The following is a 27290-nucleotide window of genomic DNA, read 5'->3' on the forward strand; positions in this document are numbered from 1 at the left end:
GGAACTCGAATTCGACTGTGTACGCCTTTCACTGTTGTAGTGCTTCTGATGCCAAGTTGCATATGTTGATATTTTACGATTGTACCTGCCTGGACCCTGCATGCCTCATGAATTGGATGTAATCAAAATCAAAATGCGAGGTTGAATAGGGCAATGCCTATGGTGGAATCCTTTGAAATGCATACACTGTATCATCAGACCGGAGCGGCGCAGAATGATAAAACGATGGTCGCCTACTATGGCAAGATACCAGTAATTCCCGGCTATCGGGCCGATTCCCATGTAAGGATAATCCCCATGTTTTCGATTATCATGATTCGACTCCATTAGAATGTATTTTTTATTCTATTTTATTTTCCAGGTCTTTTGGGTCTACCGAAATATATGCTCTCTTAGAGCAGGGGCCAAACTCTATCACCTCCTCGCCTGCTAAAGAGCCACCCTTGAGTAGAAGAATATGCACGTTCGCGAGAAATGCCGAAGTTTACCCGGTCCGATTGCCACTTCTCCACGCGGGGTAATTTACGAGTAGATCCGATTGTAAGGTACATTTTTACAAAAATTAGCCTCTATGCCAGTGGATGTGAAAATTTCCTCTCATGTCGCCTTCTTCGCTGTCCCCGTAACTTTCAAAGCACGGTTGTAGCTGTCCATTGAGAACAGACTACTTAGGCAGTACTCACGGGGCATTCTACGTCAATATTCAACATGGCCGCACCTAAAAGCACTGAGCAATTGCTTTCGTTACTGACACTGGAAGAAAAGGTGAGAAACACTGAAGGACAAATGGTTCCGTTGGGAATCCCCCACGTCGTGCCTGAAGCATCAAGGCATCTTCCTTCAATCATCTAGCTTCAGAGTGAGAGCGTGGAGGGCAATCTTTCTCCCACCCTTCTCTGCCGCTGTTAATATACCCCGTCACCATCACCCTTGTCATTCTGAAGGCTCTAACTCACTGACAAGAAGAGCCGGATGTCAGATTTCGCTTCTAGCGGGTTCAACCTTTTCCAATACAACTGGGATTGAGGAGAAAGGCGTGCCATGGATCAGGGTGAGTCTACCAAGATCTTCGAAGGAAGCCCGACCGTGGAAAATACTGATGGTGTGGAATCTCCTCCACGAAGACCGCGGATGGTCCGAATGGTGTTCGTGCTGCTGCAATCGATCGCGACATCAAGTCCGCCTGTTTCCCCGCAGCCTGTAGCGTGGCGGCCTCGTTCGACAGTGACATTGCATACCGGGTGGGTGCTTCTTTGGCCGCAGAGGCTCGGCACAAAAACGCCCACTGCGTGTTAGGCCCGACCGTATGCATCCATCGACATCCACTAGGCGGCCGAAATTTCGAGAGCTTCAGCGAAGACCCCTTTCTTGCTGGAAAGCTAGCTGCACAGGTCATCCACGGCCTACAGCATCGAGGCGTGTCAGCAACCATCAAACATTTTGTTGCTAATGAGCAGGAGACCGCGCGGACAACGGTCGATGAGATCATTTCGGAAAGGGCGCTTCGCGAGATCTATCTGCGTCCCTTTGAAATCGCGATTCGCGAGGCTCATCCTTGGGCAGTTATGACTGCATATAATTGTGTCAATGGGACTCACTGTGATTCCAATGAATGGCTCCTGAAGTCCGTTCTCCGGGGAGAGTGGAAGTGGGATGGCCTTGTCATTAGTGATTGGGGTGGCACTAATTCTGTGTCTGATGCTCTCAACGCCGGCCTAGACCTTGAGATGCCCGGACCCCCACGCAAGCGCAAATTTACCGCCATCATGGATGCTTTGGAGCAAGGGACTCTAACACAGGCCAAGATTGATGAAAGAGCCCGATCGATTATCCGCTTTGCGACGAAGATACGAGCCCTTGCTGACAACGATAAAAAAGAAATCGCGGTCAACGGGGCCGAAGACCGCGCTTTCATTCGAGAGGCGGGTGCTCGAGGAATCGTGTTGTTGAAAAATGAGCAATCCATACTACCCTTGTCAAAAAGGGAGCTGGCCGGGAAGAAAGTTGCGCTCATCGGCTTGGCCAAAGATGCTCTTGCCCATGGTGGCGGCAGTGCTAGTGTCAACACATACTATCGAGTGACACCTTGGGAAGGTCTCCAAGCAGCTTTGGGAGCGGACGTGGAACTTCTATACTCCAAAGGATTCCACAAAGAGCGACTCCTACCACCTATCGATGGCCGTGCCTCGGAATGTGGCAAAATTATTGGTCTCGATGGGAATATCGGATTCAGCCGTTTACTTTACGCCTTTGACTGTCAGGATGGAACCACCGTCGACAAGCCCGTGTCTGTGTTGCATGATTTTCCTCAATCCGCATACTCCCCCCTCGGCTCGCAAGAATCGCTGTGGAAATCGTTAGAGATTGCCGGTGACTTTATCCCAGCTGAAACTGGAGAGCACTATATTGCTTGTTCGGGTCTTGGGCCGACGCAAATCCTCGTTGACGATCAAGTTATCTTTGACCAAAAAGAAAATTGCAGTGACCCCATGGGATCACTGTTTCTTGCGGCACCAGAAGTGGAAATACGTCACGCCTTCACCGCAGGCCAAACATATCGCCTACGCATCCGGACAAACCCACCCGTTGGAATTGGTCTGGACATTCTGGAGGGTCGCAGTGGTGTGCGGATGGGCATGTCTCTTGAGTCTATGCATGATCAAGATTTGCTAGGTGAAGCAGCATTTGTGGCCAGACAAGCTGATTTCGCGATTGTTTTCACCGGTCATGATCCGCAGTGGGAGTCCGAGGGCCGCGACCAAGATTCTTTCCATCTCCCTCGACGCGGTACACAAGATGCTGTCGTTACAGCGGTGGCTGCGAACAATTCGAATACCATTGTTGTAAATTCTACCGGCGTCGCAATTGCTATGCCTTGGCTTCAAAGCGTCCGTGCCGTCGTGCAGTCCTGGTTTCCCGGTCAAGAGTGCGGAAATTCGATCGCTGATATCTTGACCGGTGCAGTTAACCCGGAGGGTCGTCTACCAGTCACCTTTCCACGCCACATAGAAGATGCTCCGGCCCACGGCAATTTCCCCGGAGGGTATGTTGATGGTCAACTCAAAGTCACGTATGCTGAAGATGTGTTCGTTGGGTATCGGCATTACGACAAGCACCCATCAGACTCAATCAATTTCCCATTCGGACATGGTCTTTCTTATACAAAATTTCGCTACAGCCAGATGACCGTGACTGAGTATGACTTCAGCAGTGACTCATTCGTGGTGAATGTTGATGTTTCCAATGCAGGCTCTGTGCATGGCGGCACCGTCATCCAGCTATACCTTGGTTTGGCTTCTCCTATCCCCGAGCATCCCACAAAGTCCCTAGTCGGATTCAAAAAGGTACGTATAGAGCCAGATGAGTCATGTCTAGTTGAATTATGTATTTCAGTCCGTGATGCTGCGTACTTTGATGTGAATTTGCGGCGCTGGGTTGTCGACGCAGGTCAATACATCTTGTACCTCGGCAAGTCTGCAGCCGAGACACTTCAGACTGTCACTATCACACTGCCTCTCCTACAATATTCTCTCTAGAATATGATCGGACCCGAACCGGACGAGAGGGGGTATCCTGATTCACCATGAAAGAGCTCAATGCACGCACCTTCTCCCTTCTTCTTCTCTCCTCTTCCTTTCCTCTCCACCACCCCTGCACCGGGTGCAGGCATCTGCCCCCTCAGCCTCGCGGCTCCCCTCCTCCCCTCTGCTTTCTTTGCCTCCGCGTCGGCAAACCTATTTCTCCGCCTTATTTTCAATTTAACCATCATTAGTACTGCTTCTTCTTCTTTCTGCCTTCTTATTTTTTTGCCTCTTATCTCTTCCTTATTTCTTACTTCTTATTAAGTCCTTCTTATTAAGTCCTTAATTTTTTTTTCTTCTCTTTACCTTCTTTTTCACTGACATATTCTTGTCTTTTCATCATGCCTCGAGTCAGTGACTCGAGCATGGAGAAGAGTTGTCCCTTGGTTTGTTTCCGATGCGGTCGACTGTCATTTCAAGTATACAAACCATCACATGACTTCAAGTGGGACCAGTGCAGCCAACCAACGACCAACTTCTCCCATCCCTCCGTTACCCTCACTGTTCATCAGTTCTCCCAATCTCGACTGAGTGTGACTGGAGTCGACTGACTTGACAAAGCACAATGTCCTCCAAGACCGCCTGTGGCAAATCCAGCCCGTTTGACCCCGCGACCCTTCTGGAATGCTGTTCTCGGGCGGTCAGGGCGCCTCGGCCAGAAGTCCGGCCTCGAATCGGGACGCATCCGGCTTGACATCGGGAATTTGGCCCGTCACGCATATTTCGCATAGTTTGCGTGCAAGCGAAGATCCGGTCGCATTCACCGTCCACGATCGGGCACCTTCGCCGCAGAACAGCATGAAAATGCCTGAACCGGGATGCGAGTCGGCCAACTTTCAGAACACCGGCTCTTGCTGTCAGGTGTGGAGTCGTTTTCGGCTACCCGCCCCGGTGGAATGAGTCAAGCCCCAGGGCGGAATACACCGTCTGACTCACCCTTAGTAGGGCTTTCCCTGTGCCCAGGGGTCCCTGTCGTCGCTGAGACTGGGGCTAGTGAGGGAGTCCGGGGAAACGAAAAAGGCTTTTCATGAGGAATTGGCACTCATGCTCCACATCGATCTGGACAGGCGATCTATGATCCTGGCGGACAATGGTCAAACCTCCGATGTGAAACTGAGAAACCACGCGGAGTCGTTGGGTTGATCTGCATGGAATCGACCCCTCTTTCCGTGTTGGAGAATTGACGGCCCAAGGACCAGGATGCATGCGGACAAGGTGTCTCTATAGAATGCCTGTGACATTTAGCGGGTTGTTTTTCTCGTTCGCGAAAAAGAAAATTACTACGATAGCAAAGTCGAGCCCCGTCATAACAGTGGCTAATTGTACTTCTTCATGCAGACAACAAACCAGATGTTGCCACTGCAAAAAGAATTTAAATCTTGGCTCCTGTTTCCCGCTAACCAGAGTTTATCAGAAGCCGTCTTAACCGAGCAGGACCTGGTGATTCCCACGATCAACACGTCAAACTACCCCATTGGAGTCGATTAGGCTAGAATTTCGCCGTAGTGTCCAGAACAGTCGCACACGGACACCTTTGTCAAGCCCAAGGCATGGAGAGTCGAAAATGTGGCAGACGGGGGTGGAGCCCCCATCCACAAAAACATCCAGTTTTATTTGTCTAGGTGCAGCGGTGGACCTGGGACCCTGGAAGAGTGGATCCGGAACTGCTTTCCTGAATTTTCGAGGTAGCAATGTCCTTTATAAGCTGCCATCCCACTTTTTTGATCTTCATTTAGCGCATTCTGGCTATTTTGATGGGTGCTATCTGTGATTACCACCACCATGGCAGACCACTTCCGCGAGGAAGAGAACCTTCAAAAGGTCATGTCAGCTGCAGGTAGGACTCCGCCTTGGTCTTTGCAATATTTGAATTATTCTGACATTGCTCTGCTTCAGAGGAGGTGGCTATATCCCCTCATGAGTCACAAGACTCGGAGTCGCGGTGCGACTCCTCAGATCAAGAATCCGAAGTCACCCACGAGCCTATCCAAGAACGCTATGACAACCCATCATACTCTCGTTTCCGCCGGGTGGCTTCCAAAACGGTCGTCTCGTTCGGGCCAAATGACCCCGAAAATCCGGTGAATTGGCGAAAGGTAATGTGAATGCCTAGGCAAAGTTCTTGGGCCAGACTGACGCGGTACAGACAAGGAAGTTCCTGGTCCTCGGCTCAGGTGTCATGCAGGTCATGAACAGCACCATCGGGTCGAGCATCTGCAGTAACGCCATCCCCGAGATCGCGGCGGAGTTTGACATTCACAATGAACAAGCTCTTGTCCTACCGATCTCGATTTTCCTTATCGGGTATATCCTGGGTCCCCTGCTCTGGGGTCCTAGCTCCGAGTACTTTGGGCGCAAGAAGCCCTTATTGATTGCCTATACCGGGTTCACGATCTTCACGCTGGCATGTGCCGTAGCCGACTCGTATGCCTCGCTGTTGGTTTTTCGATTGATGAACGGGATGATGGCGTCGGCACCAATCGCCACTGTCGGTGGATTATTCGCCGATATCCACGACGATCCGACGAAGCGAGGCCGCTTGATGGCATATTTTATGGCCTGCACAACCTTCGGGCCACTTATCGGACCGTGGGTCTCTGGATTCGTGGCCGTCGTGAGCTGGCGATGGTGCTTCTGGATTGGACTAATCTTCTCCGGGGCTTTCCTGCCATTGGTGATCTGGATGCCAGAGACGTATGGCCCCGTCGTACTGAAGCATCGTGCCAAAAAATTGCGCAAAGACACAGGCAATTCAAGCATTATTTCGCCTCTCGAGATGGAAAGCCGCAATCTTCGCCAGAAATTCATGACGACGATTTCACGACCCTTCCGCATGATCATCCACGAGTCGATTGTCTCATTGACATCGCTGTATCTTGCTCTTGCATACGCAATCTTCTACCTTTACTTCGAAGCGTACCCAATTATCTTTCAGGGTAAGCCAGACATCTGCAAAAAATCGCCGTGCTTATGCTCATTTTGATTTAGGTATTTATGGCATGAATGCTGGCGTCTCGGGTCTAATGTTTCTGCCTAGTGAGTGCATATCTCCCCTGCAAAGCTGGTGAAGACCTCTATACTAATTTATAATCATATAGTCGGCATTGGTGCGATCCTTGCATGTTTTGTCTTTCTGTGGTATGACGGATATCTCGCCCGCGCCAAGGCCCGCAATGCTAGCTGGGCATTCATCGAAGAATATCGACGCCTTCCTCTTGCCTGCCTTGGAGGGCCGCTTTATGTTGTTTCCCTATTCTGGGTCGGATGGACAGCTTCTGAAAATATCCACTGGGTTGTTCCTTTCCTGTCGGGTATTCCATTCGGAGCAGGCTACCTGCTCATTTTCATGGCCATGCTCAACTACCTCACCGATGCCTATGAGACCTTGTCTGCGAGTGCCCAGTCAGCCGCCAGCTGTACCCGAAGCATCTTCGGCGCCGTACTTCCCCTTGCTGCGAAGCCCATGTTCAATCGACTGGGTGTGCACTGGGCATGCAGCCTCATCGCTTTCCTGAGTCTTGGTGTCTCCGTAATTCCATTCGCCTTCATCCGCTATGGCGATCGCATCAGAGGCAACAGCAAGTTCTGCCAGGAGTTGAAGCGTATAAAAGAGGCAGAGAGACTAGAGCTGGAGAGAGAAGAGCGCGGCGAGCAGCCAAACACCCTCGAGCCTGTCCAGTCGACCGCTACTGGACATCTTTCCAGGATTGAGACTGCTCGCAGCCATGCCGAGAAGGCTTCCATCATCTGTGGCTGATTATTATCTTCACGGCTACATACGACCTAATGACCTAAATAATTGCCATATCCCGATGTCTGTGGTGTGGACCGGCAGCTCAAAAGTCTTCGATTTTTCCTTTTCCTTTTTCGCAAGCGTTCTCGATTGCCCTAAATATATTCTCACGTTAATACATACACGAACAGGGACAATTATCTTCCAAGATGCGATGAAAACTCGGTGACCAGCAAAATAAAGGTGTTTTCATTTCTTTTTCATTCCCCTGCTTTTGACTTTTTCACTGAATCTCCAGGCAAGCATGATCAATTACACAGGGCGAGTATTGCATAGTACCAGATTGCGCTTCCATAGGTAGTTGATAGCCCATTACTTTGACATAATTAAATGCATAATATCCACATTTTTCTATTGGACTCCATCTCCTCAACCCTAGTACCACTCTACTCTCTCTTCAAACCGACCTTACCAGCCTTGCGCAGTCCCCAAGCGCCAATCCCAGAAGCAGCAACCATCAGGCCGAAACAAGTCCAAAAGACCGCCCGGTATCCGACCATAAGGGCATCCGGAGAGTTTTTGTCACCGTACGATGAGCCTTGCGTGACACTGGCCGAAATGATGGCGAAAAGTGTTAGCCCGATGGATGTGCCGAACTGTGCGATAGTGTTGAATACTGCGCCTGCGAGGCCCTGCGTTTTCGGGCTGAATGAGTCCGCGATGATGAGATTCGCGACCGTGAAGATCACTGAGATGCTGTGTTAACCAAAGTACCATCAAATGGGTGCGGGCTATTTACCATCTGCCGATAAGGGCCCAAGGAGAACTGCCCAGAAAGCGCAATACCACCAGGACCATTTGGGATCGATCACGGCCATCAGCAATGGCGATCCGGAGCTCAGGACAGTCGTGATGAGAACGAGCCAGTTGGCATGCAGTCGATGGACCAACAGCCCAGTCGCAAGATTCAAAATGATACCGATGACAATGTTCGGAAGAAATCGAATTGCCGCTTGGATAGGAGAAAGATCCTGCACTTCTTGGAAGCTATTGGGATTGATTAGCAGCGCTCATAAATGAGGGTGCGTGGACGTACAAAAGACTGAGAATCGTTTCCATGCCGTTCAATACTGCCCATGAGAATAACACCATGACGCAAATAGAAGCGAACGCAGTGTTGTTCCAGAGGGAGTTCGGAATAAGTGCCGATTTTCCAGAGTTCTCTCTCCATCTCATCCAGTACCAGAACGCAGGGATCATGGCACCTGACACGGAGAGAAGTGCAATGTTTTCAGGACGGCGGATATTGGACGGGCTATCGGTGATTGCGCTGATTCAGAAGTTAGAACAGGGGCATTCTATTGATGCGATTGGAGTCTACTCACGAGAAAACATAGGATATGATGCCCAGACAGGCGCTGGAGAGAATGATGCCAACCCAGTCGATCTCCGTTTGAAGTCGGCGCAACGTGATGGGCTCACGGGGCCTGTCCTTTGGGAGCTTGAAGTAATTGACGGCCATCAAGAGGAAAGAGGCACCCGCACAGAGATAATATCCGAATCTCCAGCCAAGTGAAGATGACTGGAATAGTCCTCCGAGCACAAGGCCAACGGAGAACCCAAAGGGCTGGCCCAGCCCCAGGCATGCAAAGCCGATGTTCCGTCGCTTCCCGATGGGCATGGTATCAGTCAAGATACTGAATGCTGTGGGGAGGCACATGGAGGTGGCGACACCCTGGAATGTGCGAAACAAGATCATTTGGATACCGGTCTGGGCTACACTGCAGGCCAGAATGAAGATTCCCATGGCGAAACAGCCGATCAAGTTAATGACCCTATTTCCGATGAAGTCGGCAAGAGAGCCCGACAAGAGGAGGCAGCATCCATTTGCAAGGCTGTAATTCGAGTTCAGTATGGCACTGGGGGTTAGGAGTAGAGATGCGAGAACTCACGAATAAACTGAAACAGGCCTTCAAATTTAAAGGGGTTGAATTAGTACCCTCTCCTCCTTTTAGAAATCTGAGTAGGACATACCATAGTAGGAGATTGTCCGGGAGATCCAAATCAGCCGCAATCCATGGCAGACCAACAGTCAGAAGGCCCCCGCTCATACTCCCGACGAATGTGATACCCGTGAGGGTGGCAATGAGGATGATAGCCCTCGTGCGGGACAGCTCCACATACTGCGAGTCGTGAGTACCATCGCTGGGAGTTTGACCCTCAGATAGAAGGCTGCGAGGTCGCGGCTCTGGTTGCAAGTTTTCCGAAGACCATAGCGAAGATACTTGGCGTGAGTCATCTACGCCCAGAGGCGCAGTCTGGGAATGAGTGAGGACGACGGTTGCCATCGCCGCGGTCCGTTGGGTGGGTTGTCTCCACAGACGCAAAGGAGTCCGGCTGGGGCTGAAACTGGGGTCCAGTTTACCAGTCACAAAGTCAGTGTGACTCGGCTCAGTTCAACTTGGATTGTTGGATCTGAGGGAAGGTCAAAGTCGGGGTCCATTAGTCATTTCGTGGGTGTGGGGTCCCCGCTATACTGCTTAGGGTTGTACTGTATTCTACCCATGTCGAGCTGACATGCGGGATCTGCTTTGAAGTGGGGAGTTGACAAGTCAGTTATCGATATTGTAGGAGTGGTTGGGGTGATCTTGACCAGCGTCCTGACCTGCACAGTTGTGTGGGACCCACGCGGCGCCTCGTGCTGTCAGCCTTCCCACCCCACAAATTGGCATCACTAGTACGTGTGCAGCACCTTGAAGTAATGCGATGGACCATCTGGTGTTCAAATTGAGGGATCTATCTAAATGGACCTTGTGGAAAATGAGTTTATGGCAAGAGCAAGCTGAGAGTCTACTCGCAAAGTATTTTTCTCACATCTCCAAAACCAGTTTCGACTCAACAAGTTTTGAGCTTGTCAAGGAACACTCAATGACATCAAATATGATGTTTGAGGCTAGATAGCATATTTTTCCAATGGAGCGAAAGCAGCAGTTCTCTTATGTCTTGGTTACCAGTAGTTATTAGGTGTGAATGAAAGGCCTGGGACCAACCGAGGTCAAAGCATGGTATTTAGTGTCGGGCTGCATCTCGAGCTGGGCGGGGCTGAGACCTGACCCGACCGGCCTTCAAAACCGTTGGAGTATATTTCCAAACTGTCAGAGGAGAGAAGTCACGAGATCACATTGAAGCTAATTTTACGAGGTGTCCGAATATGTACAACGTCAGCTTGGAGCTGACAGAGTCGTTGGTCTAAGATTACGCGTACCAATGGCCACTTCCAAGGTTCATACCTTGGTCATCGATGTGTACAAACAAATACTTCCGAATCATGGTTCTCGGAGATCAAATCCTGAAGCATTGGGCTCTGGGAAGTGAAGCTAGGTTTGAAATGACCTGCAATTGTTGTCAAGGATGCATGTTTGCCAGGAGACGGGGGATACAAACTTGGAATAAGTGGCAAATTCACAAAGCATACAGGCTCAGACACTGAGACTTACTGATAAAATTTGCTTTAATTGAAGCACCATCAACATATTGCGAACCTCTAGCTGGGCGTTTTGGGATTGTTTTGATCAGGATGAGCCCCCCTGTCCAATGGTAGACGTCGGATTAGCCCCGTCAGTAGTGGCTGCCAAGGGACAATATGTTACAAATATACTCCCTAGCATGGTCCAGTCACAGGTCTTTAACAGGAGCTAATGCGAAACATTCAAGCACGGCCCCTCCTGCTGATCAATGGGGAAGCGGAGGATGCCTAGGCCCGGAGGCTCCAAACAGCCTCGTTCCCAAAGCCATCAACATGACACGAGTAGCATATCTTACTAAAAATGTGATGTATAACGTTGAAAAACAGGATTTGACGAAGAAACAGGTCAATTCAGGATATTGCTGATTGCGTGTCGACTCGCGTGGACAATTCAGCTTGAGCGAGGAGTGAGTGTACCTGCGGCTTGTGACGGCGAAAGGTTAGGTCCTGATCAAGTTGACTTGCAGGTCCCCACAACCTTGTCAGTGCAGCCCGAGTCAAAATACAGGCCCTGTGCCTCAATTTGAGGATGTTGTCACTGCTAATATGGTTTCCATATCCTTGCGCGCTCATTGTGCACTGCCCGGTGTCGATCGAAGGCTGTGTGCAAACCGTAAAGTTCAGGGATGAGGCCAGAGTAGACAGATCGAACCCGCTGGAATCAACCCGACACGGCAGATATGAGCAAGCGGGTGCAAGTGATGTCGAGAGCATCCATGTGCATGTATATGACTTCATTTCCTGTCGCTTGTGTTGCGTCGAAGGACCATTGCGAAGAACAGGAATTACAACGGGCGGCAAAAAGCAAATATGGCTGTGAATCTGCCAGGAATTTTCGAATTTTCGGGGGCCACGCCACTACGCCATCTTCACCGCCTAGGAAAAGAAATGAGAGATCCATCTGGGCATTTTGGAAATTGGAGGACCCTCGGCTATGACGGTGCCGAGCGATAAATCCAGCAAAGAACAAGATCCAAACAAGATCGACGGAAAAAAATAATTAAAAATCATAAAAAATCAAATCCACAATGCCAGCCCCGAATCAACCGCAAAAAAGGCAAGCAACCCTTACCGGGCAGTAAATATTCGAGCAGCGGCAAGCGCGCAAAGCGCGAAAGGAGAGAAGAGCGGTTGCAGCGGGAACCCCAGACGGAGTGGAGTCCAGCCGAGTGGGCCCGTGGAACGCTGCACAAACACCTCCTCGACCAGACCTGCCCTACGACGGGGAATCGGTGAACAACGGGGAAGGGCGCATTCATGATCGTCCGTGTTGACCGGTCCTGACGCCTGCGGAGCTGTGTAGCTGCACTCGTGCCCTACGCCGACGCCTACCGAGCCAGGGGGCAACGGAGGGACCTGGATGAACTGGGGAAATCAGGGAGGTCGTTATACATGCCTCGCTGAAAATCTAGTTCAGGCAGGCGACCGCCAAAAAGCCCCGGGCGAGACATCCATTCCGGTTAAGACCAGGATCAGGGCCGGGGCCGCGGAAGCAAGCACACTGGTTCCGTTGGAGAGGATCCCACCCCCACACCCCAGGAGGGCCATCTGATACGCCCAGCCCGTCTCCATCCCTCATCGTGCGAGGACAGTCACGGTGTGATGTGCACTGGAACTAGATCGCCCCCTGGCCAGTCGAATCGGGCGTGTTTTAATGAGTCCGTTGTGCTTGGTGCTGGCAAAGGGGCAGACTGGAGCTGGATCAAACATCGCCTCCACAGCCTAGCGGGTGCCCGTCGTGTCGGATGCTGATGCTGAGGCCGATGGTTCGCCTCACGCGGTCCATCAGCTGGCCGTATTCCTCGCCTCCGACGGTATCCGGGCAGGGCTCACGCCGGTCCAGATGGTCTCGAGAGGTCTTTCCCAAAGCTGGCAAGGCTTGCAATACTTCGGCAAACGGTTCACGGGCGCCGCGCACGGACAGGATGCGCGAGCTTGACGAGGGACTCGCCGCTAGTACAGGATGCCGGGCGTGGTGCCTAGATCGTGGCTAGCGACTGGGTCTATTCGCCGCATGATGCGACCAGTCCCTTGTTGCCCTCTCCAAGCGCCAATATTCGCCCGCGCTGCCCCCAGCTTGGCCCGCGTCGTAAGGTCCATGTCGTCAAAACTCCACCCTCCCGAGACACTGCGGTGGAGACCTGCGAACACATCTTACCAGACGATGGACGGATGTGCATACCGGAAAACAGCCTGGCCTCGACCCGCCTGTCCCCAAGCTGAGGTCAACTACGATCATGTGGCTGCTGTCAACTGCCTCTCACATACTAGTTCGCTCCGAGCAACGAACCAAAAGAGGCTTTCTTCCCTTTTTGCGGGGAATCCCTGAGCGTATCACGGCAGTTCCGCAGACGCAGTCGCCCTGGATCCGGAATGTGGAATGCTCCTGTTTGGCCCTGGGGATCCATTTCTTGCCTGAGCCTAGCGCCGCTGACTTTTTTTTTTTTTTTTTTTTTTTTGGCCGTCTGGTGATCACTGGCCCTGGTGTTGCCTGGGCCCAAACGGGGTCATATCGTCGGTGGGAAAAGCATAGAGTATTTATGGAGCTTCCTTCACGCGGTAGTCGAGTCACTTTTTTTTTTTTTCAAGAGTTTATTCTTGCCCCCCTTTTAAGTTTTCTTTAAAGACGTCTGTTTGACTTTTGTCAACTATACTTTCTTCATCGAACGTGTATCTATCAGCTTCTTATCCATCTTCGACTCGAACCACGCATGGGAAAAGTATGACAACATTCTCACTGGTGACGCTTTCCATCCTCGCCCTACTATTCGTCGTGCGATATCGAAAGGAAATCGTCAATTGGCCTATTACTGTCCTCAGAGGGAAAGGCTACGGGAAAGATGTCGCGCCGGACGACCCATCCAATGTCAAGCGGTTGGCACCATACCCAGCACAGCCCATCAAGGGCAGAGAGCGATACCGCGTCATGATGGACATTCGCAAGCTGGATTCGCAGAATTGGCTCACCCTCGACAAGAACTACATGGAAGAACACCGTGTGCGAGATCATTTGCTGCGTGAAAAACGCGAGCAGGTTCTACGATGCTTGCCGGAATCTCTCGAGGCCTGCCGGGAGGCTCTGGAAGAGGTGTCTGATTTTCTCTGTCAGCGATTTCCCAATATGTTTCAAAAAGTCAGCCACAACGATCAAAAGTTCATTCAAAACTGCATGACTGGAGAGAGATTCGATATCGGTGGGTCGCCCGCGGGCGAGCGAAACACTGACGCCCTGGAGGCGGCTGTACGACTGACGATGGAGGATCTGAGCATTTTGATGCTGAATAATGAGGGTGAATATTACTTGTATGATATGCCGATATTCCAGGATTCCTCAAGAATTTTCTAATACCGAATGCAGGGCGGCAAGTGCCAGTCTGTTCCCAACCGGCTGGACAGTGCAAGAACGCATCGGATGGACCATCTCCCAACTGCATGCACCGGTACCATTGTGGCACCAACAGGTGTCGAATTCGGTCAGCAAGTAAGAGACCAATCTGCGTGCCCGCTTTCCTGATTACCATCTAACATTCGACTTAGATTCCTGTCCCGTCTCACGTCCAATTCGCCTATGGAGCGTTCCAATTACTTCGTCGAAGTCAAGCGGCCCGACGAGGACCTCTTTGAAATTCTCTATCGTCCTGGGGCTCTTTGCGAAAAGGAATTGAGCAATCCCTCCCCCGAGCAGATTATCATTCGTCGCGAAAGGCAGACCTTCCGCCGCCTGCCGCGGACTGGTGCCCTTGTTTTCGGCGTGAAGACGTACTTGACTACCCTAGACCAACTGCCGATGCAAGAATTGGAGAATCTGGTCAAGGAGATGAAAAGCTGGCCTGAGCATGTGGCCGAGTACAAGGGTATGAATGTCTGGAGCGCGAAGGTGTTGGAATTTTACAATATGCGCATGGCGGCCAGTGGGTTGCAGGATGAGGTGAAGGAGAAGGTTGAAGTTTGAGATATGGTCCTTCGATGAATGCATGAGAAGATGATGGCTTTGCTTCTTTTGTGTTTTTGCGGCTCTTTCAACATGCGCATCTCATATACCGGGCGTTTTTCTTTCTTACCATCGGTTGTTTGCTTGCTTTTTCTTTTCGTTTCATCATAAACTGGGTGGCTGTCTGAACACTTTTACTGCTTTTCAAAAGCTTGTCTGGATTTCATTACCCCTCAAGGGTCCCTGATTATCCCATATACGCTTGTCAAGTCTGATTTTTGAAGAATCCAATGTGAACTTTCATCATTGTTTCCAAGTGATATGTAGATGCCAAAATGAAGTCCTTGATTTGGTCGAGTTAAAAATATAAATACTGCATGGCACCGGGCAAACATACAAGCTTCGTCCAGTAAATACAAAAGAAACAGACGGGAAAACAAGAAAAGAGGGAAAAGTCTATTGTTGAAATATGTAAATCGAATGGAAAAGAGCAACCGACCACTGGCTAAAAGTGGCTCGGGATGAAGGGGTATAAAAGGGGTATTCGCTTATATCTTGGCCAGTGGAGGCTTATCCTGCTTTAACCGGACGACGCCCTAAGATTGCTGTTAGAATATACCAAATACCTTAAGAGTCGGCCACTCCTGGAGTCGAAATCAAACATACCTCTTGAGTGCACGTGGCAATGAGCACGCCATCTTTCGACCAGATCTTCTGCAGGGCCAATCCGCGGCCCTCGCCAGCCCAGGGGCTCTCCATCTCAATCAGCATCCACTCGTCGGCTCGGAATGCCCTCGGGTTGTGGAAATAGATCGAGTGGTCAAGGCTGACCATCATGCCGACCTCCTTGCGGTCCTTCTCATTCGTAGCGTCACTGAGAGCCCCCTCCAGTCGGCGTCGCAGATCCGCCGCCTCTTCCTCCTTCAACTCCTTCAATGCCTTGGTGATATCTTCGTCGTCCAGATCGGAGGGGTTCTTCAATGCCTTCAGCAACTTCTCCAGCTCGGCCGGGGATGAGAATCGCGGGATATCGTGTACTCGGGCAACAGTCCCGATGAAGAAGCTGTCGGTCACATATGCGAGTGCCGACAGGTGGGCTTGGAAGCCACCTTCTTCGGAAATGTGGCCGCGCGCCCGGACAAACCGACGCATCTTCTTGTCCGCGGGACTCGAGACGCGGTTGACAATCCCCGCCTTCTGGGACTCAAAGGGGCCGCCCCCAGCATCGCTGAGCGCCTTCACAGTTCCCGGGATGGGCGGTTGGGGCGGAGGAATATCTGGCTTGGGGACGGCGTGGTTGAGGGTCTTTTCGCCTCCACTGCCGACCCGGCTGAAGCTCAGCGTAGTCGTGAAGATCGGACGGCCACGTTGGCGCGCCTGCACGGTGCGCGTAATGAAGCTCCGGCCGTCGCGCACCCGTTCGACATGGTATAGGATAGGGATTTCGGAGTCGCCGGCCAGAACAAAGTAGCAGTGCATGCTATGGACGGCAAAATCGGCAGGGACGGTCCGCATCGCGGCGGACAGGGACTGAGCGATGGCGGCGCCGCCGTAGATGCCTCGCGCGCCGGGCGGGTGCCATAGCGGTCGGGTATTGGTGAAGACGTCCTATCGAGCAGAGAGACATTAGCGTGTTGTCTGCGATTGCGGCTGAGAAAGAAGGCATACTGGGCCGAGGTCCACGACGGGGGTCAAATCAAGCACATTCTCGATGGGCGCCTTGGAATGATCCTGCGGCGGGGGATCGAGCAGCGTCACACGCTTCGCCATGGTGTCTGATGAGGTGAAGATGGGGAGTCTTGCGGCAAGACGAGGGAGGGCGATCGAGGGCACCTTGGGGCGGAGCCCGGCGGTCTCCAACTTTTAAATGCGGGCTGAGCCGAGGTCCAACGCGTCCCGCGCGACCGCCGAGTCATCCTTTCTCATTCTCTCGTATTATTAAGGGCAGTATGTCACATGGAACTCTTTTCACTGAAATCATCACGCAGAGTCGCTCATTACAAACACAAGATCGGATCACTGATACACTTCAGACTACCCCTGAGGTCTCTGTCCGGCTGCTGCTACTCCACGTCCTCGATGCGGCGGGGCTATACTGTCCGTTCCACGTCTTCTGGGGAGGATCCATGCCAGGCAGGTCAAGCCGGTATGTGCTATGCACAATATCTGGCGAGGGCGCCCCAGAGTTCCGGTCTTCTAGCAGCCGGCGCAGCTGCTGCCGAGTCAAGTCCTCTTGGTTTAAGTGCAGTAATGGGGTGCCATCCTCTGCCCGATGGCCTTCACTCGGCCCATACTCGCGATAGATCAGAAAGGCCGACAGGCCATAGATCACGGAAAATGCACTCGGCAGCCCGATCCCAACTACTCGGAGTGCGCTGAGAGGCAGCAGATTGCGACCGAGGACGTTGAAGAGGACGTTGAATAAGGAAACGAGGTTGATCAATAAATATGGCCTAGCAGGCTGTTAGTCTGGCTCTGATGAGTCGGGTTTGAAAAGACACGTGGACTCACATAAACAGTGAACGAAGAAGGAATATTTTTCGACTGCGCTGGAAAAAAGCGATGGTCACAGACGCAGTATACGCAACTCCGATAAAGAACAAGGCGAATGCGACGGAGGCAGTTTGATTAACTAGGAGCCCGTCGTCGGTATCTCCGAATACAATGGGAAGGATCATATATCTCAAATATTGTCAGTTACTCATGAAGACGCTGTGGCTCGGTAATATTCACCCCAGTAGTAGAAGAACGGCAGACAAGCCCGTAAGAACCCTCCAGAGCTTTGGGACGCGGTTCGCATTACGCTGGGCAGCCTGCGTGTCGTCAAGCGGACTGGCTTGCATATTGGAAGGCGCGTCAAGTCATCTCAAAATCCTCGAGAAATAAAAAGAGTGTATAGCAAGAACAATAACAGGTTAGGCGACCGCACGAGCAAGCCGGCTCAGGCAGCCCAGAACGAACGGCGAGTTGAATCAGGGAGATGAAGAAGAAAGGAGTTTCCCCTCTTCCACGAGCCACACCGTGGATGGGGCACGCCGAGCATATTCTGACGCTGAGCCACTCGGGCGATCTAAGCCTTGCAGGCTGAGACCAGCCCCATCTTGTTGCAGGCTGGGGCGGAACGCCTGGCTCTGTTGTTGCGGCTGATCGGGCCTGCATGCTGGAGACTGGCGCCTAAATGACGGTGGGTGCGGGTTGAACGTTTGTCCCGGTCAATCGTTGCCTTTTTCGCCCTGTATCCTAGTCCGATTGCATATTAGTACCTCTTAGTATGTCCCAGTGTCTACTAGTACTGGGCCTCGACTTTTTCCGTAATGAAATTGAAGAGATATCGAGTTCTTGATTGGCGGCGTCTACACACAACAATAACTAATTTCCGCCCCCATGTCATGCCGCACATATTCTGCATCGCCCTCGGGCTAGGCAACTGCGCTTTATTTTCGTTTTCAATTTGAGATTCTCAGACCTGCAGCTTCTGCCGATCCATACCTCGGCTCTCGTTTAGACTGCGAACCTACTTTGTACGTCTCAGTCCCAAAAGAGCGGCTAAGGACGATGACAAATGCGACTTGCTACACTGTAGGAACCATATTCTGACTAGGTATCGAACGAGTAAATTCATGTCGCTTCCGTATTCTTCTAGATAAATAAAGAATGAACAACCGCTCCAAATTAGAGGTATTCGTCATCGGGAACTTCGTATCTGTAGAATGTAGGTCAGTCAGTCAGCAGATGATCGGCAAATGTACCAGTTCAGTGACACCAACCTCGATCCATTTCGAAGTCGACGGGTTTTGACTAATTGTCCTCCATTCTGTGCGAACCCCGATGTGAACCTGTAGAAATAGATCTTAGAGATGACCACGAAGCTTTGTGGCAGATTTTCCCCATACTCGCGACAGTCGCCATCAGAGACGAATGGGCGAAACTTTACCTGTGCCTCGTCAGGTAAGTTTGTCTTGGGATCGACTGGCCATATAGCAATTGGGTAGTTCACTGGAAAAATACTCGGGCATAATTATGTTCCTTTTACTGTCAATTCAAAGAATGATTATTTTTGTCATTCTACTATATCATATGAAGTGTACATGGTATAACCGAGATGATATAGGAATGTGATTCCTCGTGTCATGTCATAATGCGCTCACGATGGCAATAACTGGCCATGTACGCTCAGGGTACTGCTTCCAATATGGCTCAAAAGAAACGCATTCCAATGGAAAACACATTTTGTGATGCTATTCGGGTATACTAATTACGGATCATCTTCGATTCATGTTACCGCAGTCCTCAGAACGCAAGAAATTTGAAATGCTTTATGCACAAAGACTGGTCGTCAAGAATGGATACTGGCAAAGTGACATACCGTAACTACTACTCCAGACAATATATAATCGGTACAATTGCGAATCGAGGCATGTACAACGGTTTGTTCTGCACAGTGGCTTTCTTCGGCAGGACGCCGTATACAATATACTATATCCGTAATCAATTGGGTCATCGCTTGACCTCGTCTTCCCGCGGCTTCCTTGCACATACACGTCGGCTGTACTCCAATTAACAATGTAATTATTCTGCGGAGGACATGAAACTTTCCCAAATTCATAGATGTGGTAGTGATGGTTCTTCAGCTCATTCCGGACCTTGGTCATATACACCTTACCTCCTAGGAACCCAGGGCGTCGGCAGACAAACTTAGTCGGGAGCCACATTGAACAGCCCTTCATATCTGTCGCCCAATGGTGGTGGTTGAGCTGACCGATCTCCTTGAGAACCTTGTCTCGGGGCCACGCTCCCATCGGAACCTCGTGGACGTCGACGAAGCCAGCCTTCTCGATACTGGCTCGCGTTGTTTCCTGGACAGCCAGGGAGCGCTGGGCACGATCACCGCAGCCGATAAAATTCTCGCCCCACGAGGCGAGCTCGCTGTCTGGTGGGAGGGACTTGTCGTCACTGTGCACACGGATGTCGAATTCCAGTTGCTCGATCCAGCCGCCGGGCTCAAGGTTTCTTTATTGATCAGAACTGTCAGTTCCCAACCTTCTCGCTGTCTTCCTACTACCAGTGGGTTTGTACACTCACTCGTAGCATTGCCTATACAAAGTCTCCCATCCCTCCTTGTCAAAAGATCCGATCAGGTGACGAATGAAAATATAGTCGAAAGGCTCGTTCCAGGTCCATTCTTGCAGCAGGTCATCCACTTCGAAAATGCAATTGGGGGCATCCATGTAACTGGAGGAGGGAACAGATCGACACCACTAACAGTCGCTAATACATAAAGTATTGGTTAACGGCGGGATCCTCGGGCTGGAGGAAAGAACACCCCACCAGAAGGATACATATCGGCCATGTCTCTGGTATTACTATGTCAGCATGCTATTCTTGTCTGTGATGCGGTGAGCAGCTTACATAGCCCAGCTGCCTTTTCCGGTGCCCACGTTGAGAATGTACTGTATGCAATGTGAGTACATCATATCCTGAGATCTCGGTCATTAGCTGCACTTCCTTTAGGGGAATCACCGATGGGAGCTCGGTGGAGAGGGTTCGGCTGGTGATGATCCAGAAGGAGGTAGACCAGGTGGCTAGAACATATTTGTCTGATGTGATCATCGACGATAACACTACGGCGAAAATCAAGACCGTTTTGTGCTCGATGCGACAGACAGACAACGAGTTAAATCATAAAAGACCATATAGTATGCGCTGGAGCTGTTCCGGTCCTTCTCATAAGTATTTCGAGGGTTGTAATTTGTCCTCTCCTTCCCCGATTATTGGGAACGGATGCTAGTATTCTGCGATGAGGATGAAGATCCGCCGTATCTCATTTACTCTGGTTCTGTAAGTTTCAATACAGGGCTACCTCATATCATGATGCTGCGCGGCGACATTGATCCTATATTGCGAGTATATGCTCATCCCAAAGCGAGGAAGGATGAGTTTCGGTGTATTTACGTGGAGATATTGAAGGTTGTTGTATGCCTAAATGTCATCCAATGCTTCCCAGAGACATTTGGAAAAAAGCCTGGAAACACGGACCTGGAAGACTATCGTTATGTTGCGAGTTATCAATTCATGGCCCGTTGCTTCGGGGAACAATACTGGAGTGCCATGGCATGCCCACATCGGTTCTTCTTTGGGATCCACGAGGTTCAATGGGAAAGTTGTGATGAATTCAAGATCCACAGTGACCGACGACGAACTCCCGCTTGGAAACCCTACATCGAAGAGCAGGGCAGAATCGACCCCAAGAATGTTTGTGGCAGACTACCTTTGAATGAGTTATTTGTTTGCGAGAAACCCGCCGACCATGTCCTTCCGCATTTACTGTCACGTCTTGATGTGGGAATTGTGCGATATCTTATCTGCTTGAAAGGACTGCCAATAGAGCTGTCCCCCCACGTCATGGAGATGGCGGGTTATGAACCCACGTACCGATTGGGGGTGGCCCGCGATCTTTTACATCCCTTGAACAGAGAGGAACTGGCTAAATACCGTTAGTACTACTGGCAGTTTATTATTCGCAGCGATATTATTGCCAAAGATGCTGGCATGGGAATTGACTGGCGGGAGTGTATGAGTGTATTACTGATTTGTGGGAAAAGAGAAAAGATGGAAATTTGGGGTACAGAACCGTTGCGTCGTTTCTGGGGGCATTTTGGCAGGTGGGGAGAAAATAAAAATAAGCAAGTCGTGGGATTTGCGGATCGCGAAGCGGTAGCGGTGAAGGTAGATATGGCCCAACAACTATGGTGTTCAAATGATATCGCCAATAGCTGGATTAGCTCTCTGGTCATTTTTTGTACAGTATCTTCGCAGCTACCTTGTCCTAGAGCAGTGATTGATAAAAATCTCATAATCATTTGTAAGAGGTTTTTTGACATGATACTTCCTCGCGGAGGCGGAATTCCAAGCCCCTGACAAGGAAATCCATAAGCAGGCGTAAGCAGGGCCGGCGGGGCGATAATTTGGACTCACCTTTGAATCGCTTATCCAAGTAGTTCAAATTAGGCTCACACACACTTAGCCGAAGGATTTGGGGGTTCATAAATAGCACTTGCTAAGTCTATGGCGTCCAGCGGTGAATCAAGCCCGATATTCCATCTGCAGAAGGGCATGGAGCACCACCGGGCTTGAATCTGCTTCTAATTAAGGCACGAGTGGGGGCATCGAGGACGAATTTAAGGCATTTGATTGCTGGAAAATCCCCCCGATCTCGGCCAAGTACCGATCAGAGACCGCCATCAACTCAAGGTTCGGGTTGACGGGTTGACATGCATGCTGACATGATCCTTAGCTCGTAGTTTGTCAGACACTAATTGAGCAAATCCGAGCCCTGCATCTAGCGATGAACTCGCTCGGATGTGTTTGCTGCACTGGAAAAGTGGGATTTTAATCTCCTCAACGGTCATCGATGAATCTAATGGGTCTCGTATCTACTGTGGCTTTTGTTGGGGTAGGAATTGGCTTAGCAACCAGATTTGGCTGTCTGTGAGCTTCCGTCTTCAGAAAAGTAGTGCCAAGAACATGATTTTTTGTTCGGTCGAGTCTCCCCAGGCCGAATTGAAATCGAATTCAATGTTAAACCTTCAGTCGACATGCATTACTTGTGTGAGATATATCGAAATATTCGCGAATGAATTCGCTGCAACCAACAACGCGCTGCCAATTATCACATCAAGATGTGAAACGTATGCACCACCACTTCAACTCGGCTTTTGGGAGTACACAATTAGCTCCGATTAGGAAAATGCCATTTGCTAATCCCAACCAATGCTAGGTCAAAATACCGAGAGAACCTCTAGCTCGAAACACATGTGGTCGACACCTGGCCTCTGCAGGCCAAGACAATGCCGGAGCACGAGGGCATGAACGGACAGCAATATCGTTCATCAAAAATCAGCACTAAGCAGCTCGCTCGCCTATTACAGACCCTCAGTCAAGATGATGGATCCTCATCGTCGGGATTAGTATAGCATCGGACTTGCTCGGACTCATTGGAACAACTATAAAGAGGACGCTCTGTCCGGAGAAAAGGTCGAACATTAGAGCCAAAGACCTTAACAGCAGAGCTTCCGCTTCAAGCCTTGTCTCGATCAATCTCCAACATGCGTGTTACAGCTGCCATCCAAGCCACTTTCTTGCTGGCAATCTCTGTCCCGGCTCAGGCCTGGAACAGACTTGACAAGGAAAATGCTGTATGTAAGAGCCACTTCTAAACGGAAGACCGTACCTAACTCTTGTCTAGGCTCTGCTGGTCATTGACCATCAGGTTGGTCTGTCTCAAGTCGTCCGTGACTTCAGCACGAATGACTTCCGCAACAACATGCTCGCTCACGCTGCTCTGGGTAATGTCTTCGACCTGCCAACCGTCCTGACTACCTCCTCGGATGCGGGTCCCAACGGACTCATGCTTAAGGAGATTATGGACATGCACCCTAACGCCACCTTTGTCCGTCGTCAGGGCGAGGTCAATGCTTGGGACAATGCCGAGTTTCGGGCTGCTGTCAAGGCCACTGGCAAGAAGCAGTTGATTATTGGTGGTATTGTGACTGAAGTTTGTAAGCACCCATATCCCCCAGGTCATTTGTCCCGAGGTCATATTGAGCTTCGGTGTCCCATAGAAATTCTGACTAGCTTTCCAGGCACCACATTCCTGGCTCTCTCCCTCATCGACGAGGGCTATGAGGTCTTCGCCAACACTGATGCTAGCGGCACTTTCGACACCCGTCTTGCCGAGGACGCCAACCGCCGCATGGAACGTGCTGGTGTCACTCTGATGGGAATGTTTGCCATTGCCTGTGACCTGATGCGGGACTGGAGAAAGACTCCCGGTTTGACAGAGTTGCTGCCCTTCCTTGACAAGTAAGTCCTTCTCCAATTTCCAGCAATGAACGTTGACTCAATCCATCGATAGATACCAGTTCGCTTATGGTCTTGTTGCTCGTCACCACGGTGGTGCTCTGCAGAATGGTACTCTGTACCCCATTGAGCAGACTCTTCTGTGAGCAATGTCCTCATCAAGGAACGAGTGATGCTTCACTCATCGAATTTGGGTCCGGAGAAACAAGATGTACCGAAGGGGCGCGACAGTAGTGTGGTTGGTAGATAGGTAGAGTTATACAAATGAAAACAGTTGAGGAATCGTCCTTCCGACTAGGAAGTAGGGGCCATTCTCGCCCTGGAAGGTAAAATGTACGAATGTTGGAACGGTCTCGAGAGACTTGAATTGGTATTTACGTGACGTGCAGACATAACAATTATTGATGTGAAACGTGAATGGATTTCCATTCTGCAAAGCAAGAGGCGCTCGGCGGCGCGGGTATCCTGAAAATTGTAAACAGGCACGGAGATACAAAGGTCGTAATATTTGAAAAAATAGCTCATCAGCACGCTAATAAGCTACTGAATGAAACACCATGTTGACACAAGTTGAGAAGTGTTCTCATTTCTGGATTGCCTTTGGGACAATGAAGGCCGCAAAGTATCGCGGTGAATCGGAACGTACAAGTAATTACTCGCAGGTAGTTCTCTTTCAGATAATATTAGCAATCGTCATGCGAGAGTGGGCCGAACTGGACCGTCTGTCTTCTTCTGAAGCCGGGCGCTCAGGCTGAAGCAAAGACGAGGCCGGTCTCGGTTCCAAGTTGACATCGCGGCGGTCAACCTCCATTTGTTGATTGTGATGCGAAGCTTCCAGCTCCCGTTGCTGCTTATGCTGCCCTTCCAGACGTTGCTGCTGCTCGAGCTGAAGCTGGTACTGTCGTTGCTTTCCGTCATGTAGGTACTGTACCGTCTGCTCGATCCATGCCCATCCGGGCCAGTCCTTTTCAGGCCCTGGTGGTTCCGGGGCACTCTCTGTTGAGGACACGGCCTCGAGCTGTGAGCCGGTCTCACTACCCTGCCAAACCCAGCTACCATCGCTCGTTCCTTGCATATCACCCGAGACGTACGCGATCAATTCTTCATCCTGCTCAAGGGTGACTTCGCCTCGTTGAAGATGGTCAAGGAGTCGCTGAATGAAGAATGCCAAGTAACGTCCACATGATGCGTTGATAGCGCGATCATCGCCAACTGCAACACTCGCCTTCACGCAGGACAGTGCTGGTCCAAATTGTTGCTGGAAAAGAAGGAAAAGCGCGCAGCGCCAGATGTGGGTGCAAAGCAGTGTTCCTGCGGCAGAGGCAAACAGAGTGCACCAGTCGGAATCGGGGTGGGATCGCATGCAGCGAGAGAGGATATTGGCGGTGTCGATTGCCACCGAAACACAGCGGTCCATAGCTAGGGCGCGGACTGGAGGCTGGCAGTAAGGGGAGATATTATGGCGGTAGAGGAGAAGACGTGCGTTGTGTAAGTAGATAACGGGGGCTAAGGATCGGGGATCGAGATCTTGGTCGTTGGCCGGGTGGAGATGAGGGGGGAATATGGCAAGACATGTGCTGAAGTGTCGTTCAAAGGTCTCGAGAGTCTCTGGGCTGAGAGTAGTCCATCGTAAGGTTCGAGTGAGCTGGCCAAGAGAGCGGACGACGTGAATTGTGGCGAGCAGCGGTATTGTCTGCTGGCCTTCCGGGATGCCACCTCCTTCTGTAATGTACTGATCATCAACGGGGCAAGGAAGATCGATATCGCAGTCCTGGTCATTTATCAAAACAGGCTTTCCCATTTCGAGAGCGAGAAGTCTTCAAGGGTCAGCATTATTCTCTACGTTAAGGGTGGAAGCAATTGGACCTACCTATCCCAGGTATACAAACCCCACCACAGACGCTTCCGCATCTCGCCTTCAACGGGTGACCATGGACCGGATTCGATGTGCAACCCAATCTCTTGGGCCACACGCACTGCAGAACCAATCCAGACCCAACTCGCTGATTTGGAATTGACTTCGTATAAGAAGATACTGGCCAACAAAGCGGCCCGCGCTCGGTCCAGGTTGAAGTTGTCTTGCCAGACATCAATGATACCGCACGAAATGCGAACGTATTCCTTGCCTTCCTGCTCGCGTTTCCGCTCGACAGTGTGGATGGCGCCACAAGCAAGAACCCCGAATAGTACGGCCGCCCATTCACTCGAAACTCCCACAAGCGAGCCGGATTTGTACACCTTTTCGAAGTCGGCGATAAAACTGGGCCAATGCAAAACAGGCAGGACTGAGTGGATGCAGTTGTAGTATTGAGCTAACAGATGGTCTGCGAGGTCTTTCGGGGGCAGGTTAACAGCGTCATTGCCCACGACCGATTGTGACCGTTGCTGTTGATAAGGCGTAGGAAACTTCAGTATTCCCTGGCCATGTTGTCGAAGGTTTGATTGGACCTCTGACAGGTCTTGGGAGAGGGCTGGTCGTAGCCTGCGTGTCGGTTTGTAGTCGATCTCAGGTAGTCGAATGACCGGCTGGGCACTCGCTTCATCAACCTCGGCCGTGTTATGATCGGGACGCATTCGTTCTGAGCGCAGGCGGTCCAGCTGTGACTGTGTCTTCTGGAGTTGCTTCTCCAGGTCCTGGACGACTTTAATGGTCGACATGCGACGGTTGGTGTCTTTTGTGAATTGACACCGGACCTTCCGGTTTTGACATTCGGTACAACTGGCCGAGTCCGACGCATCACACTTGACTTTGCGTTCTCTGCAGGCATCGCAGCTGGGATCCTTCCTTCGCTGACGATAAGCGCGCTTCTGCTGCGCTTGCGAATGGTGCACGATCGGGCTCGTCTGGAACAGGCCGGGACCTGACATCGAACCCATCGGAGGAGCATCTGGTAAGACACCACTCTCCGCGGGAGATCCGGAGCCTGACTCGTAGAACCGCGAGTACGGCGAGGTTGAGGGGCCGGGAACAGACCCGGCCATGGAACCCGGCGGCGGACCCGGCGCACTTGTTAGCTGCTGATGCGACGGAGGGCCCTGGGGCATCGGCTGCAGCAGATGAGCCATCTGCATTCCGCTGCCCGGTCTACTGGGCGGCGCGGAGAGCATGCCCCCCGGGGCCGGTGGGAATGCGCCCGACGTCACCGACTGCACCGGCGGCAACTCGATCGAGTTGCTGGAGTTGCTAGTCACCATGGGCGGGCGAAAGTGCGAGGGCTGCATAGTGGAGGCACGTTTGTCTCGGGAAGACAATCATCCAGCCGTGCTCACTGCGATAAACAAAAGAGGGGATGGGTTCCAGGATTGAACCAACGGGGGAAGCGCTTTTTTCTCTTCCAGGGCGCATAAAACTGGCAATAAGCCGCGAGAGATAAAGAGGATCGCAATGAGTATTGCAGACTGTGGGCGCTATCGCCTCACACAGCCAAATTGTTTCGGATCCAGCCAGTCGAGATGGACGTTGGTCATTCGCGGCAGTGCGATGAAGCCATTGTCGGGAAAATTGTAGTGGCGGGCGAGATAGGATTGGTCGTGTGGAGGATGAATAAACGGCTTGGGGGGTGGGGGAGCAAATGAAAAGGCGAGGCGGAAAATAAAGTGACAAGATAAAAATAACAAAAAAAAAATATTCAAATCAGGATACTAGAAAGAATCACGAAA

At 51.1% G+C, this 27290-nt stretch overlaps 9 protein-coding genes across 9 annotated transcripts; 4 read left to right on the forward strand and 5 right to left on the reverse strand.

The window, feature by feature from the left end:
• Positions 1-708: 708 nt before the first annotated feature.
• Positions 709-3536, forward strand: N7532_006893 (beta-glucosidase; the record flags this gene model as incomplete). The annotated part of the gene is made up of 2 exons (XM_056619387.1): positions 709-765; positions 1125-3536. 2 exons carry the CDS (start codon positions 709-711, stop codon positions 3534-3536), a joined length of 2469 nt encoding a protein of 822 aa, XP_056475546.1.
• Positions 3537-5363: 1827 nt separating this feature from the next.
• Positions 5364-7338, forward strand: N7532_006894 (MFS transporter; the record flags this gene model as incomplete). The annotated part of the gene is made up of 5 exons (XM_056619388.1): positions 5364-5418; positions 5478-5677; positions 5728-6517; positions 6570-6617; positions 6680-7338. The coding sequence occupies 5 exons, from the start codon at positions 5364-5366 to the stop codon at positions 7336-7338; spliced, it is 1752 nt and encodes a 583-aa protein (XP_056475547.1).
• Positions 7339-7760: 422 nt separating this feature from the next.
• On the reverse strand, positions 7761-9662 carry N7532_006895 (major facilitator superfamily domain-containing protein; the record flags this gene model as incomplete). The annotated part of the gene is made up of 5 exons (XM_056619389.1): positions 7761-8062; positions 8114-8361; positions 8411-8644; positions 8700-9261; positions 9314-9662. The coding sequence occupies 5 exons, from the start codon at positions 9660-9662 to the stop codon at positions 7761-7763; spliced, it is 1695 nt and encodes a 564-aa protein (XP_056475548.1).
• Positions 9663-12542: 2880 nt separating this feature from the next.
• N7532_006896 (uncharacterized protein) lies at positions 12543-13248 on the reverse strand (the record flags this gene model as incomplete). The annotated part of the gene is made up of 2 exons (XM_056619390.1): positions 12543-12819; positions 13109-13248. Coding segments are annotated over 2 exons (141 nt in total). The 3' UTR covers positions 12543-12818.
• A 314-nt stretch (positions 13249-13562) lies between these two features.
• N7532_006897 (heme-dependent oxidative N-demethylase family protein) lies at positions 13563-14792 on the forward strand (the record flags this gene model as incomplete). The annotated part of the gene is made up of 3 exons (XM_056619391.1): positions 13563-14143; positions 14199-14321; positions 14378-14792. 3 exons carry the CDS (start codon positions 13563-13565, stop codon positions 14790-14792), a joined length of 1119 nt encoding a protein of 372 aa, XP_056475550.1.
• A 606-nt stretch (positions 14793-15398) lies between these two features.
• Positions 15399-16541, reverse strand: N7532_006898 (uncharacterized protein; the record flags this gene model as incomplete). The annotated part of the gene is made up of 2 exons (XM_056619392.1): positions 15399-16379; positions 16440-16541. 2 exons carry the CDS (start codon positions 16539-16541, stop codon positions 15399-15401), a joined length of 1083 nt encoding a protein of 360 aa, XP_056475551.1.
• Positions 16542-19268: 2727 nt separating this feature from the next.
• N7532_006899 (class I SAM-dependent methyltransferase) lies at positions 19269-19999 on the reverse strand (the record flags this gene model as incomplete). Its single annotated transcript, XM_056619393.1, is given in 3 exon segments — positions 19269-19299; positions 19311-19781; positions 19854-19999. 3 exon segments carry the CDS (start codon positions 19997-19999, stop codon positions 19269-19271), a joined length of 648 nt encoding a protein of 215 aa, XP_056475552.1.
• Positions 20000-22876: 2877 nt separating this feature from the next.
• N7532_006900 (putative isochorismatase family hydrolase) lies at positions 22877-23776 on the forward strand (the record flags this gene model as incomplete). The annotated part of the gene is made up of 4 exons (XM_056619394.1): positions 22877-22966; positions 23017-23329; positions 23414-23633; positions 23686-23776. 4 exons carry the CDS (start codon positions 22877-22879, stop codon positions 23774-23776), a joined length of 714 nt encoding a protein of 237 aa, XP_056475553.1.
• A 527-nt stretch (positions 23777-24303) lies between these two features.
• Positions 24304-26852, reverse strand: N7532_006901 (transcription factor domain-containing protein; the record flags this gene model as incomplete). Its single annotated transcript, XM_056619395.1, has 2 exons — positions 24304-25447; positions 25501-26852. The coding sequence occupies 2 exons, from the start codon at positions 26850-26852 to the stop codon at positions 24304-24306; spliced, it is 2496 nt and encodes an 831-aa protein (XP_056475554.1).
• Between the last annotated feature and the right edge of the window lie 438 nt (positions 26853-27290).

Source organism: Penicillium argentinense (assembly GCF_028826775.1).
Source record: "Penicillium argentinense strain IBT 30761 chromosome Unknown utg000005l_segment0_segment0, whole genome shotgun sequence".
NCBI lineage: Eukaryota > Fungi > Ascomycota > Eurotiomycetes > Eurotiales > Aspergillaceae > Penicillium > Penicillium argentinense.